At 42.8% G+C, this 16,236-nt stretch overlaps 1 protein-coding gene across 3 annotated transcripts in view; it reads right to left on the reverse strand.

Moving 5' to 3' along the window:
• Positions 1-16,236, reverse strand: part of LOC147117074 (ras-related protein Rab-18) — a 50,467-nt gene that overhangs the window by 20,502 nt on the left and 13,729 nt on the right. For all 3 annotated transcript variants that reach the window (XM_085987695.1, XM_085987694.1, XM_085987693.1), the window contains one exon: positions 13,458-13,519. In XM_085987695.1, coding sequence (XP_085843821.1) covers positions 13,458-13,519 — 62 coding nt within the window. The remainder of the gene's footprint in view (positions 1-13,457; positions 13,520-16,236) is intronic.

Consider the following 16,236-nt stretch of genomic DNA (forward strand, 5'->3'; position numbering starts at 1 on the left):
TGACGTAGTCTACATGGATTTTAACAAGGCTTTTGATCAGGTCCCACATAGCAGACTGGTCACAAAAGTAAAAGCCCATGGGATCCAAGGGATAGTGGCAAGTTGGATCCAAAATTAGCTCAGTGGCAGGAAGCAAAGAGCAATGGTCGACGAGTGTTTTTGTGACTGAAAGGCTGTTTCCAGTGGGGTTCCGCAGGGCTCAGTACTAGGTCTCTTGCTTTTTGTGGTATATATATCTCTCAAAGATTTAGACTTCAATGTAGGGGGCATGATTAGGAAGTTTGCAGATGATACAAAAATTGGCCATGTGGTTGATAGTGAGGAAGAAAGCTGTAGACTGCAGGAAGATATCGATAGGCTGGTCAGGTGGGCAGAAAATCCGGAGAAGTGTGAGGTAATGCATTTGGGGAGGACTAACAAGGCAAGGGAATACACAATAAATGGTAGGATACTGAGAAGTGTAAAGGAACAGAGGGACTTTGGAGTGTATGTCCACCGATCCCTGAAGGTAGCACGACAGGTAGATAAGGTGGTTAAGATTGCATACAGGATACTTTCCTTTATTAGTCGAGGCAAAGAATAGGAGTGCAAGGAGGTTATCCTTGAATTGTATAAAACACTAGTTAGGCCACAACTAGAGTACTACATACAGTTCTGGTCACATTACAGGAAAAATGCCATAAATTTCTGATTCTATGATAATAATGCCGTAACAACTATGAGGCTTGTTTTCAGCAAATTCAGGCTCAAGGCATCTACATACAGAAAACCAAGTTTTCTCCATCTAGTAGTTCTTATCGTGTCCACGGACAGTCTATACATAGCCCAGCCAGAACTGGACACATTTTTGCGCCTTGTTGTTGAATTCGGCAAGATCTGCAACAGTGCAGGGTTCCTCTAACGATGGGCATTGCAGGAGATGTTGCATAGTCTGTGCCTCAGTTCCACATTCACAAGTTGTCGGGCTGGTTGAATATCCCCATTTGCTTAGTGACACCATTGAGCAACCTACACCGGTCCTAAGTCTGTTAAGGCACTTCCAGGTTGCCCAGTTGCAATTAGCTCCTGGGGGAAGGCTTTCATCAGGTAAAATTTCCACCAAGAATACTGTTATCTTTGCTGATTTTGACAGGGGTGGGGCAGATATAGAAACATTCCTTGCCAGAAGAGTTAAAGATTATTAAGGGTTCCCACTCATGAACGAAGTACTGTATGTGGTAGAGACTTTGCTCAGAGATGTTTCAAATTAAACACCTATAAAAGGGCAAAAACTGTTGAGCTTTTCCACGACACCTTTCCGACTACAGCCACCATAGTTTTTAAAAAGATGAATAAACCAATCTAAAATGAGAATAGATAATCTAATTGAATTTTTTGATGAAGTAACAGAGGATTGATGAAGAGAATGCAATGGATGTTGTCTACATGGATTTTAGAAAAGCGTTTGACAAAGTACCACATAGAAGACTGGTTAACAAAATTGAGGCTCATGTGGGTCAGTGGCAGCTTAGATAAGGAATTGGCTTAAGGATAGAAAACAGCAAGTTGTGGTAAATGGCTGTTTTTCAGACCCTTAATCCATCAGTCCTCCTAGCTATAACCTCCCTTTCTTTAAACATGATTTGTTCCCCAGCTCCATGTCCATCTCACTCCAAACTTACTGTTCAACTCTACCCTAGTCTCTCTTCCGTCCTTCTTACAGCACAACTACCCTGGAAAGTCACGAATAACATCCTCGATGACGGTGCCCTCCTCCTTCTTTAGCTTGTTCTTTTTCGATCTCTCTGTGGTATTTGATATGGTTGACCACACCATTCTGCTACATTGCCTCTCATCTGTTGTCCAGCTCCATGGGGCTGCCCTTGCAATGGTTCCACTTCTACCTGTCTGAATGCAGTCAGTGCATCTCCAATAATGGCTTCTCTTCCTTCCTCATACCTCCGGTGGCCCCAAAGGATCTACCTGTGGCTCCCTCCCTTATATTCTGCTCTCTGTGATATCACTCTCAGCCAAAGGGTAGCTTCCATTTGTATACTGACAACACCCAAGCTCTACCTCTCCACCACTTCTCTCCACCCCATGACATCCTCCCTGCTTTCAGATTGCCTGCCCAACATCTATGGCATAGATAAGTCACAAATTCATCCAACTAAACATCGGGAAGATCAAAGCTATAATTTTCAGAATCTGCCATAAATTGCGCTCTCATGACGGACTCCCTGTCCACTTGCTCAGATTATGAGGTCAGGTTGCATAAACTTGGCCTGTATTCCCTTGAGTTTAGAAGGTTGAGGGGGTGATCTAATTGAGATGTTTAAAACGATAAAGAGAATTGATAGGGCAGATAGTGAAACTAATTAATCTGGTGGGGGATCTCAGAACAAATTTCATAATCTTAAATTTAGAGCTAGACCATGTAGGAGTGAAATCAGGAAACATCTCTTCACACAAAGGATAGCGGTAATCTAGAACTTTCCTCCCTCAAAAGATGCTGGGTCAGTTGAAATTTTCAAGACGGAGAGCAATAGATTTTTGTTGGTAAGGGTATCAAGGGATATGGAGCAAAGGTGGGTAAATGGAGTTGAGGTACAGATCTGCCATAATCTAATTGAATGGAAGGACAGGCTCAAGGGGCTGAATGGCCCGATGGTTCCTATGTTTTATTATTGCAATTCTGACTCATGCTGAGATGCTAGAAGAGATAATGCCTTCCAGCACACAGCTTTAGTTCAAGGAATGGAGGGCATGGTCTCTGGTACAACTGGATGTCATTATGAAAATGTAACATGTAATACTACCTTTGATTCACAAGTTAGTCCCTAAAGAAATGGTCTTATGAACTACAAATAATGCTTAGCTATGGTAGTGTGCTTGACTTATGTTTCTCGATCAGTCCTGTTTAATTGCCTTTAAGCAACAAATCAAACTGCTTTCCCTAATATAAAGAGAATTTACTTCCCCATGTGCGAAAATAAGTCATGTTCCTTTAGAAAAAGGCAGGCATAGTCTTCTCACAAGAGACCCATCTCGGTGATGTAGATCAGAAACTCTGAAGAGTGGATAACCCTTTTTTCCTCTGGGAAGGGTATTGGCTGGTAAAAGCCTATGCTAGCTGCCCAGTTAACTAAACAATCAATCAAGCTGCTAGTATTTATGCTCAAACGTTAAACTTATAGCACAGATCTTTTTTCTGGCATCAGCCCCTGTATCTATAAGATTTTAATTGCATCCTCAATCCTCCAGTAGCTAATTTACCAACCAGTATAATGCCCCCTTTGCTCAAGACCTTTAACACAGCTGGCCATATACAGGCTTTGTGTGTATACATTATAGGTACAATCTGAATCTTGATTTTTGAGCCAGTTCTTACTCATACTTCTGAATCAATCGTTCCCCACCCCCAGTCCACCCACTTTCCCCAGTTTGTTGTAATCCAAGATGAGAAATTGGGTCAACTGTATGATCAGATCATGGTGCCCTTTACTCTTTCCATGGGTGTTCTGCCAGAGAGCTTAAGTCATGCTTCAACAGCTCCCTCTTGGGTGACCAGGTTCTTGTTTCACATTACAAATCAAATTGTTCTTGGAGAATAACCACAAGAAGGGAATTTTGCCAATTCTCCTATGAGAAGTGGCCAAGGTAGTTATTAGAGGCTATATTACATCTCCAGAAAGAAACTGAATGCCTTGGAGGAAAGGACTAAAACAGCTGGAGTCATCAAGAGTTCATATTACTCATTTACAGGCTCAGATAGAGTGGTGTTCTCTTGACCATACAGGGTATACCACACAGTTCACAAATATTAATTACAAGCACATAGAAAAGGCAAAATACTTTTTGGCACACAATGTGCAAAATAAATCTAGTTGGGCTACTTCACTGATGCACTGTTGGGATGATCAAACTACTACTGGATCCAAGGCAATCTCTCTGGAATTTTAGTAATTCAATTTTAATCTAGGCTAATCTGTATCAGGTGTTACAATGGTCATAAATTATTATTTTTCGTTAAATTGAAAGACGCCAATAGATACTTGTTGAATACTCTTCTCTCACTGGACAACGTCCAATAGACTTAATGCAGGCAGGGAAAGCCCCAAATCCAGAAATATTCCCCATGGTTTATGATAAATATTTGCTCCTGAACTGGCTCAGTTACTTGTAAGTAGTGATCCAAAATAGCAGCACTAGTAATATTTGATCTTGACTGGGGTGGCAATAGAGGCACCCATCAAATTCACAGGAGGTTCGTCAGGCACGATCCCCTCCTCTGAACTAGTACTAAATGCTATTTTCATGTAGGCAATCCCAAAGTTCATTCCTAATGATTAATTTGAATTATTTATTACTTAGGGTAAGAATTTGAAAAGCACGTTGTAAGAGACAGTGTGAGAGACACACTAAAGAATAAGCAACAGAAGGAACACCAAAGGATTAGAGGCACAAATAATCACTTAAAAGAAAAATAGAATTCTGTTGAATTGGGAACGGTCTTGTTTAGTGAAATGCAGAGGATTGACGTTTGATGGAAATATTAAACCATTGCAGTTTACCAATAGCAAAAAAGTGATAGATGGTTAATCAAACATTGTAACATTTAAGGTATGGAGCATAGCAATTTTTGTATGCAGTCTATTCTTAATTTGAAGTTATTTCTGGTTGTTCATTGTGTCTCTTCTGTATCTCCAATCCTTCTATCGTTTATCCACCACCAATGGTATGTCTCTCCCACTCTCTTACAAAGAGATTTTCAAATTCTTACACTGGTCTTCCATCAGTGTCTAGCAAAGTAATAAATAACTGGAATTAATTTGAATTGAAAACATGCAAAAATGCTTCCTGTGCAGTTTTAAATTGTTTAATTCAAATTACTGGGCAAAAAAAAAAAGGACTGAACTAACACGAGTAGATAGCATTGGTACAAGGCACCTAAAGTAAAGGGTAAGGAGACCAACCACATTTTATTGATTTAAAAATGTTATTTATTTAAATTTAAATTTCAAATATTGTGCGAGTGGCTTCAGTACCACTGTATACAGCTGGAGCAGAGACTGGATTTTTTTCGTGTAAAGTTCAGCAGAGCCCTTAAGAGTGCGTTGTAAATAGTTAGATTCATTGTTTAGGTTGCTATACATTAAAGTTTAAAAAGGGTTAAAGTGGCAGGGCAAGTTACTGAGTTTGAGGAATGTCAGAAGACACTGTCTCACATACAAGAGGGGGAGGAGATTCTGAAACATATGTTCCAAGAGGTGGTCACCCAAAAGGTACGCAAACTGAGGGGGGGGGGGGGGGGTAGAGATTAGAAACAGAAGACCATCCATCAGGATGAGAAGAGCAGTAGGAAAGAAGTGTAGAATCCCGTAATGGCCTAATTCTCCAAGTGTCTAAATGGGGTAGAGGAGCAGAGGGATCTGGGGGTACAGATACACCAATAACTAAAAAGTAGTGACGCAGGTTAATAAGGCCATAAAAAAGCAAACAAAGCACAAAGTTCATTTCTAGAGCAATAGAACTGAAAAGCCAAGAAGTTATGTTAAACTTGCGTAGATCCTTGGTTAGACCACACTTGGAGGACTGTGAACAGTTCTGGTCTCCATATTATAAAAATGATAGAGGCACTGGAGAAGGCGTAAAAAAGATTTACTAGAGTGATACCACAACTGAGAGGTTATACCCATTAGGGAAGATTCAACAGTCTGGGGCTCTTTTCTCTTGAAAAAGAGAGGACTGAGGGGTGACCTGATAGAAGTCTTTTAGATTATGAAAGGGTTTGATAGGGTAGGTGTAGGGAAGATGTTTCCACTTGCGGAGGAGACCAGAACTAGGGGCCATAAATATAAGACAGTCACTAATAAATCCAATAGGGAATTCAGGAGAAACATCTTAACCCTGAGAGTGGTTAGAATGTGGAACGCACTACCACAAGGAGTAGTTGAGGCGAATAGCAGAGATGCATTTAAGGGGAGGCTAGATAAACACAAGGGAGTAAAGAATAGAATATGTTGATGGGGTTAGATGAACCAGTGCCACGTGGTAGTCAGAGTAGAAATAGGAGGATATTTCAAATGAATACGTGGCTAGAGGAATGGTGCAAGGAGAAGGGATTCAAATTCCTTGGACATTCGAACCGGTTCTGGGAGAGGTGGGACCAGTACAAACGGGACGGTTTGCACCTGGGCAGGGCCGGGACCGATGTCCTAGGGGGGAGTGTTTGCTAGTGCTGTTCGGGGGGGTTTAAACTAAAATGGCAGGTGGTTGGGAACCTGAGCATGGAGACAAAGGAAAGGAAAACAGGGATAAAAGCAAAAGATAGGAAGGAGAAAAACAAAAGTGGCAGTCAGAGAAATCAACGGTTTAAATCAAACGTGGCCACAGTAAATAATAATTCTAATAGGTCTAAGAGCGTTAAAAAAACAAGCCTGAAGGTTTTGTGTCTTAATGCGAGGAGCATTTGTAATAAGGTGGATGAATTGGTTGCGCAAATAGAGGTAAACGGATATGATTTGGTTGGGATTACGGAAACGTGGCTCAAGGATGGCCAAGACTGGGAACTCAACATCCAGGGGTATTCGATATTCAGGAAAGATAGGCAAAAAGGAAAGGGAGGTGGGGTAGCATTACTGGTTAAAGAGGGAATTAATACAATTGTAATGAAGGATATTAGCTCTGATGACGTGGAATCTGTATGGGTAGAATTGAGAAATACTAAGGGGAAAAAAACATTAGTGGGAATGGTATATAGACCTCCAAACAGTAAGGCGGAGGTTGGGGATGGCATTAAAAGGGAAATTAAAGAAGTGTGCAATAAGGGCACAGCAGTCATCATGGGTGACTTTAATCTACATATAGATTGGGCCAACCAAATTAGTAACAATACTGTGGAGGAGGAATTCCTGGAGTGTTTACGGGATGGTTTCCTGGACCAATATGTCAAGGAACCAACCAGAGATCAGGCCATCTTAGACTGGGTATTATGTAACGAGAAAGTATTAATTAGCAATCTTGTTGTACGAGGCCCCTTGGGTCGGTGCGATCATAATATGATTGAATTCTTCATTAAGATGGAGAATGAAGCAGTTGACTCAGAGACAAGGGTCCTCAATTTAAATAAAGGAAACTACGATGGTCTGAGGCGCGAGTTGGGTAGGATTGATTGGGGAATGGCACTCAAAGGGTTGACAGTGGATAGGCAATGGCAAACATTCAAAGACCGAATGGATGAGCTACAGAATTTGTTCATCCCAGTTTGGCATAAAAATAAAACAAAAAAGGTGACTCAACCGTGGCTAACAAGGGAAATTAGGGATAGCATAAGATCCAAGGAGAGGACATATAAATTGGCTAGAAAAAGCAATAATCCTGAGGATTGGGAGCAGTTTAGGAGTCAACAAAGGAGGACAAAGGGATTAATTAAGAAAGGGAAAATAGAATGAGAGTAAGCTAGCAGGGAACATAAAAACTGACTGTAAAAGCTTTTATAGATATGTGTGAAGAGAAAAAGATTGGTGAAGTCAAGCGTAGGTCCCTTACAGTCAGAATCAGGAGAATTTATAATGGGAAACAAGGAAATGGCAGACCAACTAAATACATACTTTGGTTCTGTCTTCACAAAGGAGGACACAAATAACCTCCCAGAGATGTCGGGGAACATAGGGTCTGGTGAAAGGGGGGAACTGAAAGAAATCAGTATTTGTAGGGAAATGGTGTTAGGAAAATTGATGGGACTGAAGGCCGATAAATCCCCAGGGCCTGATGGTCTACATCCCAGGGTACTTAAGGAAGTGGCCCAAGAGATAGTAGATGCATTGCTGGTCATCTTCCAGAACTCGATGGACTCTGGAACGGTACCCATGGATTGGAGGGTAGCTAATGTTACCCCGCTATTCAAAAAAGGTGGTAGAGAAAAAGCGGGGAATTATAGACCGGTAAGCCTGACATCGGTAGTGGGGAAAATGATCTGGACGAGGGAATTGGATGTAATATCTCCAAATTTGCAGACGACACAAAGCTGGGTGGGAGGGTAAGCTGTGAGGTGGATGTCGTGAAACTCCAGTACGATTTGGACAGGTTGGGTGATTGGGCAGAAACATGGCAAATGCACTATAATGTGGATAAATGTGAGGTTATCCACTTTGGTGGCAAAAACAGGAAGGCAGATTATTTGAATGGCAATAGATTGGGAGAAAGGGAAGTGCAAAGAGACCTGGGTGTTATTGTGCACCAGTCGCTGAAGGTAAGCATGCAGGTGCAGCAGGCGGTTAAGAAGGCAAATGGTATGTTGGCCTTCGTAGCAAGAGGGTTCAAGTACAGGAACAAGGATGTCTTGCTACAGTTGTACAGGGCCTTGGTGAGACCGCACCTTGAGTATTGTGTGCAGCTTTGGTCACCTTAGCTGAGGAAGGACGTTCTTGCCATGGAGGGAGTGCAGCGAAGATTCACCAGGCTGATACCTGGGATGGCAGGAATGACATATGAGGAGAGATTGTGTCGATTGGGCTTATACTCACTGGAGTTTAGAAGATTGAGAGGGGATCTCATCGAAACCTATAAAATTCTGTCAGGTCTGGACAGACTAGATGCAGGAAGGATGTTTCGGATGGCCGGGGAGTCCAGAACCAGGGGTCATAGTCTAAGGATAAGGGGTAAGCCATTTAGGACTGAAATGAGGGGGAACTTCTTCACCCAGAGAGTGGTGAATCTGTGGAATTCTCTGCCACAGAGGGCGGTGGAGGCCAGTTCATTAAATATATTCAAGAAAGTGTTGGATATATTTCTTGAGGCTAAAGGGATCAAGGGATATGGGGAGAAGGCAGGGACAGGGTACTGAATTTGGATGATCAGCCATTATCTCATTGAATGGCGGAGCAGGCTCGAAGGGCCGAATGGCCTACTCCTGCTCCTATCTTCTATGTTTCTTTGAAGAAGGGTGGGAGGAGGCTCATGTGCAGCATAAACACCGGCGTGGACCTGTTGGGCCAAATGGCCTATTTCTGTGCTGTAAGTACTATGTAATACTAAACAACTACTTTGGCAAATAAGCGGACAGTAGAAAATAATTGTTCCAAATTTAGATCCAAGCAAGGTCCTGGCTTCATGGAAAAAGTGACTGGCCAGTGAAAAGGGATAGAGGAATACGAAGTGCAGGAACGTAGTGGAAGTGACACATTTGATAGCGAGAGGCGTAGTTCTGTAACTGTCAATACGCGTTCGGAAGGGCATGTTGGGTCAGAGGTACTAAGATAAGGGATGAAACAGTGAAATTGCAGGTGCACATGAAGAGGGAGAGGAAACCAGCTGGTAGCCATGTCAGAGCCAATGACGTAGGGAAGAACAGAATTCAGTTCCTGCAAAAGCAGTTCCAGGGAGTTAGGTCATAGATTAAAAAACAGCATCTCAAAGTTAGTAATCTCAGGATGACTAACAGTGCCGCACAATAGTTAATACAGGAACAGCCAGATTAGTGAAGTAAATGGGAGGTGTCGAGAGACATGATGTAGGAGGGAAGGATTCAGGTTATTGCTACAAGTTCTAGGAAGGGAGTCAGCCGTACCGACAGACGACCTGCAACTGAACAGAGCTGGGATCAATATCCTCATAGGGAGTTAACTAGAGCTGCAGTAACTAGAGCTGCAGGTCAGTGTCTAAACTAATATGGCGGGAGTGACGGTGGAAAGCAAGAGAATACAGTAGTCAGCTTGGAAGAGAATGCAAGCTTTAGGTGTAAAGGGAATAAGGAAGTTTATAAATGTTAAGTAGAACAAGATAGTAAAAGAATCAGATGGGAGAAGGCAAGAGAGAGAAATGGTCAAACCAAAAAAGAGATCAAACCAAAATGTATGCGTATTAATGCACAGTGTATAAGAAGCAATATTTTGTACCCACTTACATCAGTTACTCTTCTGGTGCTTCCCACTGCTTTAACAAGTGCAGGATCTCGGACTCCAACCGTTCCTCGTCAGCATGGATACCCAGTTTCTCTCGAACTCCATCCCTCATCCTTCTCACCAAGGTGGTCCACAAGTTCTTAATTTCTGCCAATAGCACAACCTCAAACAGTTCCTGTCTGAGGCCATACTCAGTTTTCAAAATTAATTTCACACATTTATTCCATAATCTAACCTAACAACAGAGGTCCTAGCTACATTAGTCTTCCTTGGTAGAATATTACTCAGGCATGTTCCTTGATTTCTTCCTCTATCACATTGTAACTGTGCTGGTATTGTTTTCTGCCCTCACTCCAACATGGAAACATTCATGAACTACTTTCCATTTTTACCCCATCTTTCAACTTTGCTTTGGCTCTCCCATACCATTCCCAAATCCCCCTCTCAGACAATGGCTTTGTTTTTTTGCAATTAGTCCACAAAAAGCAGGACAAATCCAATCCGGCCAATTACCGCCCCATCAGTCTACACTCAATCATCAGCAAAGTGATAGAAGGTGTCATCAACAGTGCTATCAAGCGGCACTTACTCACCAATAACCTGCTCACTGATGCCCAGTTTGAGATCCGCCAGGACCACTTGGCTCCCAACCTCATTACAGCCTTGATCCAAACATGGACAAAGGAGCTGAATTCCAGAGGTGAGGTGAGACTGTCCTTGACATCAAGGCAGCATTTGACCGAGTGTGGCATCAAGGAGCCCTAGTAAAGCTGAAGTCAATGGGAATCGGGGGGAAAACTCTCCACTGGCTGGAGTCATACTTAGCACAAAGGAAGATGGTTGTGGTGGTTGGAGGTCAATCATCACAGCCCCAGGACATCACTGCAGGAGTTCCTCAGGGCAGTGTCCTAGGCCCAACCATCTTTAGCTGTTTCATCAATGACCTTCACTTCAACATAAGGTCAGAAATGGGGATGTTCGTTGATGATGACTGCATAGTGTTCAGCACCATTCACAACTCCTCAGATAATGAAGCAGTCCATGCCCGCTTGCAACAAGACCTGGACGATGTTCATGCTTAGACTGATAAGGGACAGGTAACATTCGCACCACAGAAGTGCCAGGCAATGACTATCTCTAACAAGCGAGAGTCTAACCACTGTCCCTTGACTTTCAATGGCATTACCATCGCCAAATCCCTCACCATCAACATCCTGGGGGTCACCATTGATCAGAAACTTATCTGGACCAGCCACATAAATACTGTGGTAACAAGAGCAGGTCAGAGGCTAGGTATTCTGCGGCGAGTGTCTCACCTCCTGACTCCCCAAAGCCGTTCCACCATCTACAAGGCACAAGTAAGGAGTGTGATGGAATACTCTCCACTTGCCTGGATGAGTGCCTCTCCAACAACACTCAAGAAACTCGACACCATCCAGGACAAAGCAGCCTGCTTGATTGGCACCCCACCCACCACCTTAAACATTCACTCCCTCCACCGGCGTACTGTGGCTGCAATGTGTACCATCTACAAGATGCACTGCAGCAATTCACCAAGGCTTCTTCGGCAGCACCTTCCAAACCCGCGACCTCTTCCACCTAGAAGGACAACAGCAGCAGGTGCATGGGAGCACCACCACCTCGAAGCCATACACCATCCTGACTTAGAAGTATATTGCCGATCCTTCATCGTCACTGGGTCAAAATCCTGGAACTCCGTACCTAACAGCACTGTGGGAGTACCTTCACTACAAGGACTGCAGCGGTTCAAGAAGGTGGCTTACCACCACCTTCTCAAAGGCAATTACAGATGGGCAATAAATGCTGACTTACCAGCGACACCCACATCCCATAAACGAATAAAAAAAGTTAACCTATCTGGCAAGTAGCCTTTACCAACTGCTCTTTTTGCCCTCTTTGTTTTGATCAGTCTTGTAATTTTTTTGTTAGTTCCTGTGAAGCACCTTGAGACGTTATTGAATATCAAAGGCACTATATAAATTGCTGATGATCGCAGTGTTCAGTTCCATTCACAACTCCTCAGAAAATGAAGCAGTCCGTGCCCGCATGCAGCAAGCCCTGGATGACATTTGGGCTTGGGCTGGTAAGTGGCAAGCAACATTTGCGTCATACAAATGCCAGGCAATGAATATCTCCAACAAGAGTCTACCCACCGCCCCTTGACATTTAACGACATTACCATCGCTGAATCCCCCACCATCAACATCCTTGGGGGGGGTCACCATTGACCAGAAACTTAAGTGGACCAGCCACAAAAATACTGTGGCTACAAGAGCAGGTCAGAGGCTGGGTATTTTGTGGCGAGTGCCCCGACTCTAAAGCCTTTCCACCATCTATGGCACAAGTCAGGAGTGTGATGGAATACTTTCCACTTGCCTGGAGGAGTGCAGCTCCAACAACACTCAAGAAGCTCGGCACCATCCAGGACAAAGCAGCCCACTTGATTGGCACCCCATCCACTACCTTAAACATTCACTCCCTCCACCACCAGCGTACCATGGCTGCAGTGATGCACTGCTACAAGATGCACTGCAGCAACTCACCAAGGCTTCGTCGCAGCACCTCCCAAACCCACGCCCTCTTCCACCTAGAAGGACAAGGGCAGCAGACGCATGGGAGCACCACCACCTCCAAGTTCCCCTCCAAATCACACACCATCCTGACTTAGAAATATATTGTCGTTCCTTCATCGTCGCTGGATCAAATTCCTGGAACTCTCTCCGGAACTCTCTCCCGAACAGCAGTGTGGGAGTACCTTCACCACACAGACTGCAGCGATTCACGAAGGCAGTTCACCACCACCTTCTCAAGGGCAATTAAAGATAGGCAATAAATGCTAGCCTTGCCAGCGTCACCCATATCTCATGAACAATTTTTTTTTATATAACAGGTGTCATTATATTCAGACCGGCTGGCTCAGTAATGAAGGGCAGGAGATCTTTTTACCTGTATTTTCTCAAGTTGCCTTGATTTTACCTGCAATAAACTTAAGTTATGATGTTGCTGTGATTAGTCTTTGTACACATAAATCTCTCACCATGTTAAATCTAAGCAAATTCTAAAATCAAATCTGAAAGATAAGCAACAGGGAAGAGTCAAAAGTTAATATTGCTAGAAAACCTTTTCGAAATAGGGACGCAACAGTAAGCGACATTCCAAAGCAGCTCTTTCTAACAACTGAAGAGAAAAATGAACAAAGTAGGGCCAGCTTAAAGAGATCACAGGAGTCACATGATTGAATACCACAAAGGTTTGTTAAAGGCTCAAGCAGCCTGGATGAATCAAGAAAAGTTCATTTACTGAGTTAACAAATAAACTAATAACAGATGTAATGGCATTTTTAGGGCAGCACTGTTGGTATTAACGACTATTACGCAGTCACGATACTGCCTTTATGCACAAGTCTACACAATAATTCTAGGGCATCATCTTTTTTATCCTGCCCTAACAGATTTCTCCTTTGGAACTTAAGATGTCAATCTCTTTTCCAAACACAGAACATAACGTGGAAGTGCAATCTAAAGACCTCTCTCATTCAAATCCCTTACTCACCCATATTGCAAGTTTTGCTTTATTTCCATCAACCGCAATAGTTTTCACTTTGAAGTCAACACCTGCAAAAAAACACACGTGAAATTCTTAATCTGAAACAATTTCCCAATTTATACATCCACAGGATCCTTGACCAATCCCAATCTGTGTTGAATCTTTTTCCCACCTTTAGCATTTAAAGGTGCTGAAGAGACTGAACTGAAAAGAATCCTGATATCTTATAGAATCATATAGCACAGGAGGAGGCCATTTGACCCATCACGCCTGTGCCAGCTCTCTGAAAGAGCTACCAATTATTCCCACTCCCCTGCTCTTTCCCTAAAGCCCTTTAAATTTTTCCTTTTTAAGTAGAGAGCCAATTCCCTTTTGAAAGTTACTATTGAATCTGCTTCCGCCACCCATTCAGGCAATGCATCCAGATCATAACTTGTCTTTATATAGCGTCTTTGACGTAGTGAAACATCCCAAGGCCCTTCTCAGGAACTTATCAAACAAAATTTGACACCGAGTCACACAGGATATTAGGCAGATGAGGTAGGTTTTAAGGAGCGTCTAAAGGAGGAAAAAGAGATAGAGAAGCGGAGAGGTTTAGGGAGGGAATTCCAGCACGGCCACCAATGGTAGAGCAATTAAAATCGGGTATGCACAAGAGGCCAGAATTGGAGGAGCGCAGAGATCTCGGAGGGTTGCAAGGCTGGAGGAGATTACAAAGACAGGCCATGGAGGGATTTGAAAAGAACTTGTATTTATGTAGCACCTTTAACATAGTAAAACATCCCAAGGCGCTTCACAGGAGTATTAAACAACAAAAACTGTTGACACCGAGCCACATAAGGAGAAATTAGGGCAGGTGACTGAAAGCTTGGTCAAAGAGGTAGCTTTTAAGGAGCATCTTAAAAGGAGGAAAGAGAGGTAGCGAGGCGGAGAGGTTTAGGCAGGGAATTCCAGAGCTTAGAGCCTAGGCAACAGAAGGCACGGCCACCAATGGTTGAGCGATTATAATCAGGGATGCTCAAGAGGGCAGAATTAGAGGAGCGCAGATATCTCGGGGGGGGGGGGGGGGGGGGTGGAGCTGAAGGAGATTAGAGAAAGATAGGGAGGGGCGAGGCCATGGAGGGATTTGAAAACAAGGATGAGAATTTTGAAATCGAGGAGTTGCTTAACGGGGAACCAATGTAGGTCAGCGAGCACAGGGGTGATGGGTGAACAGGACTTGGTGAGAGTTTGGGTACGGGCAGCAGAGTTTTGGATGACCTCAAGTTTATGGAGGGAGGAAGATGGGAGGCTGGCCAGGAGTTTGCTGGAATAGTCAATCTAGAAGTAAAAAAGGCATGGATAAGGGTTTCAGCAGCAGATGCTTAAAAGATATTAGAATTTTCACGTCCACTATTCCATAGTGATTCATATGGAATAGACTTCTATGAAGAATAATTTCTTGACATCAGTCCTAAATTATATGCTTATATATATAACTGCATGCGCCCAATTGAGACGGGAAAAATTTTGCCTACACCTGGACTTTTGACAGATAAGTATGTGGATTTGACCCCAGACAGAATGAATGTGCGTCTAACAGCCTTTAGATTAAAATGTCAGTTTCTGTTATTGTGGCATTAAGCTACAACAGAACCATTCACTAGTGGTAATTAGAGGTCATCAAAGCTGTTCATTAAATTTTAAAAAAATGTTTAATGCTGGTAGGAACATGTGCATCTAAAGTCTGTCTATCTGTGCAATTTTAGAGATGTCTTTTTCTTAAGAAATTTTGCTCTTTAAAACACCAGATTATATGCCCATAATAATGTTTAAAATAATTAACATTTAGTTTCCATGATGAGCAAAGTAATTAAAAAATAAATGTTATCAACTAGTGATTATAATCCTTGGTGAGCAGGGTGGTGGGGGGGGGGGGGGGGGGGGGAGAGAGAGAGGAGAAAGGGAAAAAAATCCCTGGGGTTGAGTTAGCTTCAAGATGACATGACTAGCAACAGGAAACTTGGAACAGAGTCAATCTTCTATTGCACACTCGATAATCTGAATACTCAATACTGAAGACATGCATGTCCACAGAACTTCAGGGCACCATTACTGCATCAGTCTGACATCCATTCCATGCAAGATAATGGAATTAATTGTCAGGAATAAACTTGAGATCATCTGTACAACAATAACCTAGTTAACAGCAGTCGGCATGGATTCGGAGTTGGAAGATCCTGCCTGACAATCACCTCAACTTCTTTAAGCAACAACCCAAGTGGACTGTGGGAAGCCCTACAACCTGGTTTACCCCCAACTTTCAAAAGGCTTTTTAAATAAAGTTCTACATATAAGGCTATTAAACTGGGACCACAGTTACTCATAACTTACATTAATGATTTGGACTTAGGAACAAGTAACTCGATATCAAAATTTGCAGATGATACCAAACTTTTGGGGGGGGGGTATAGCTAACACGGAGGAAGAATGCAACATAATACAAGACGACATTAGAAAACTTGCAGATTGGGCAGTTAAGTGGCAAATCATCTTCAACAGATAAATGTGAGGTAATGCACTTTGGTAGGAAAAATAGAAACATCACCTACACCTTAGAAAATACGAAACTGAATGGGGTAGAAGAGCAAAGGGATCTATGGATACAGGTGAACAAATCATTAAAAACAACATTGCAGGTCAGCAAAGCAATTAAAAACACTAACAAAGCATTGGGATTTATTTCTAAGGGTATAGAATTCAAAAGTAGTGAAGTTATGTTAAACTTCTATAGGATCCTGGTCAG

This window comes from Somniosus microcephalus, chromosome 5 (assembly GCF_052327205.1).
Source record: "Somniosus microcephalus isolate GS21.2 chromosome 5, FLI_Smic_1.0, whole genome shotgun sequence".
Taxonomy (NCBI): domain Eukaryota; kingdom Metazoa; phylum Chordata; class Chondrichthyes; order Squaliformes; family Somniosidae; genus Somniosus; species Somniosus microcephalus.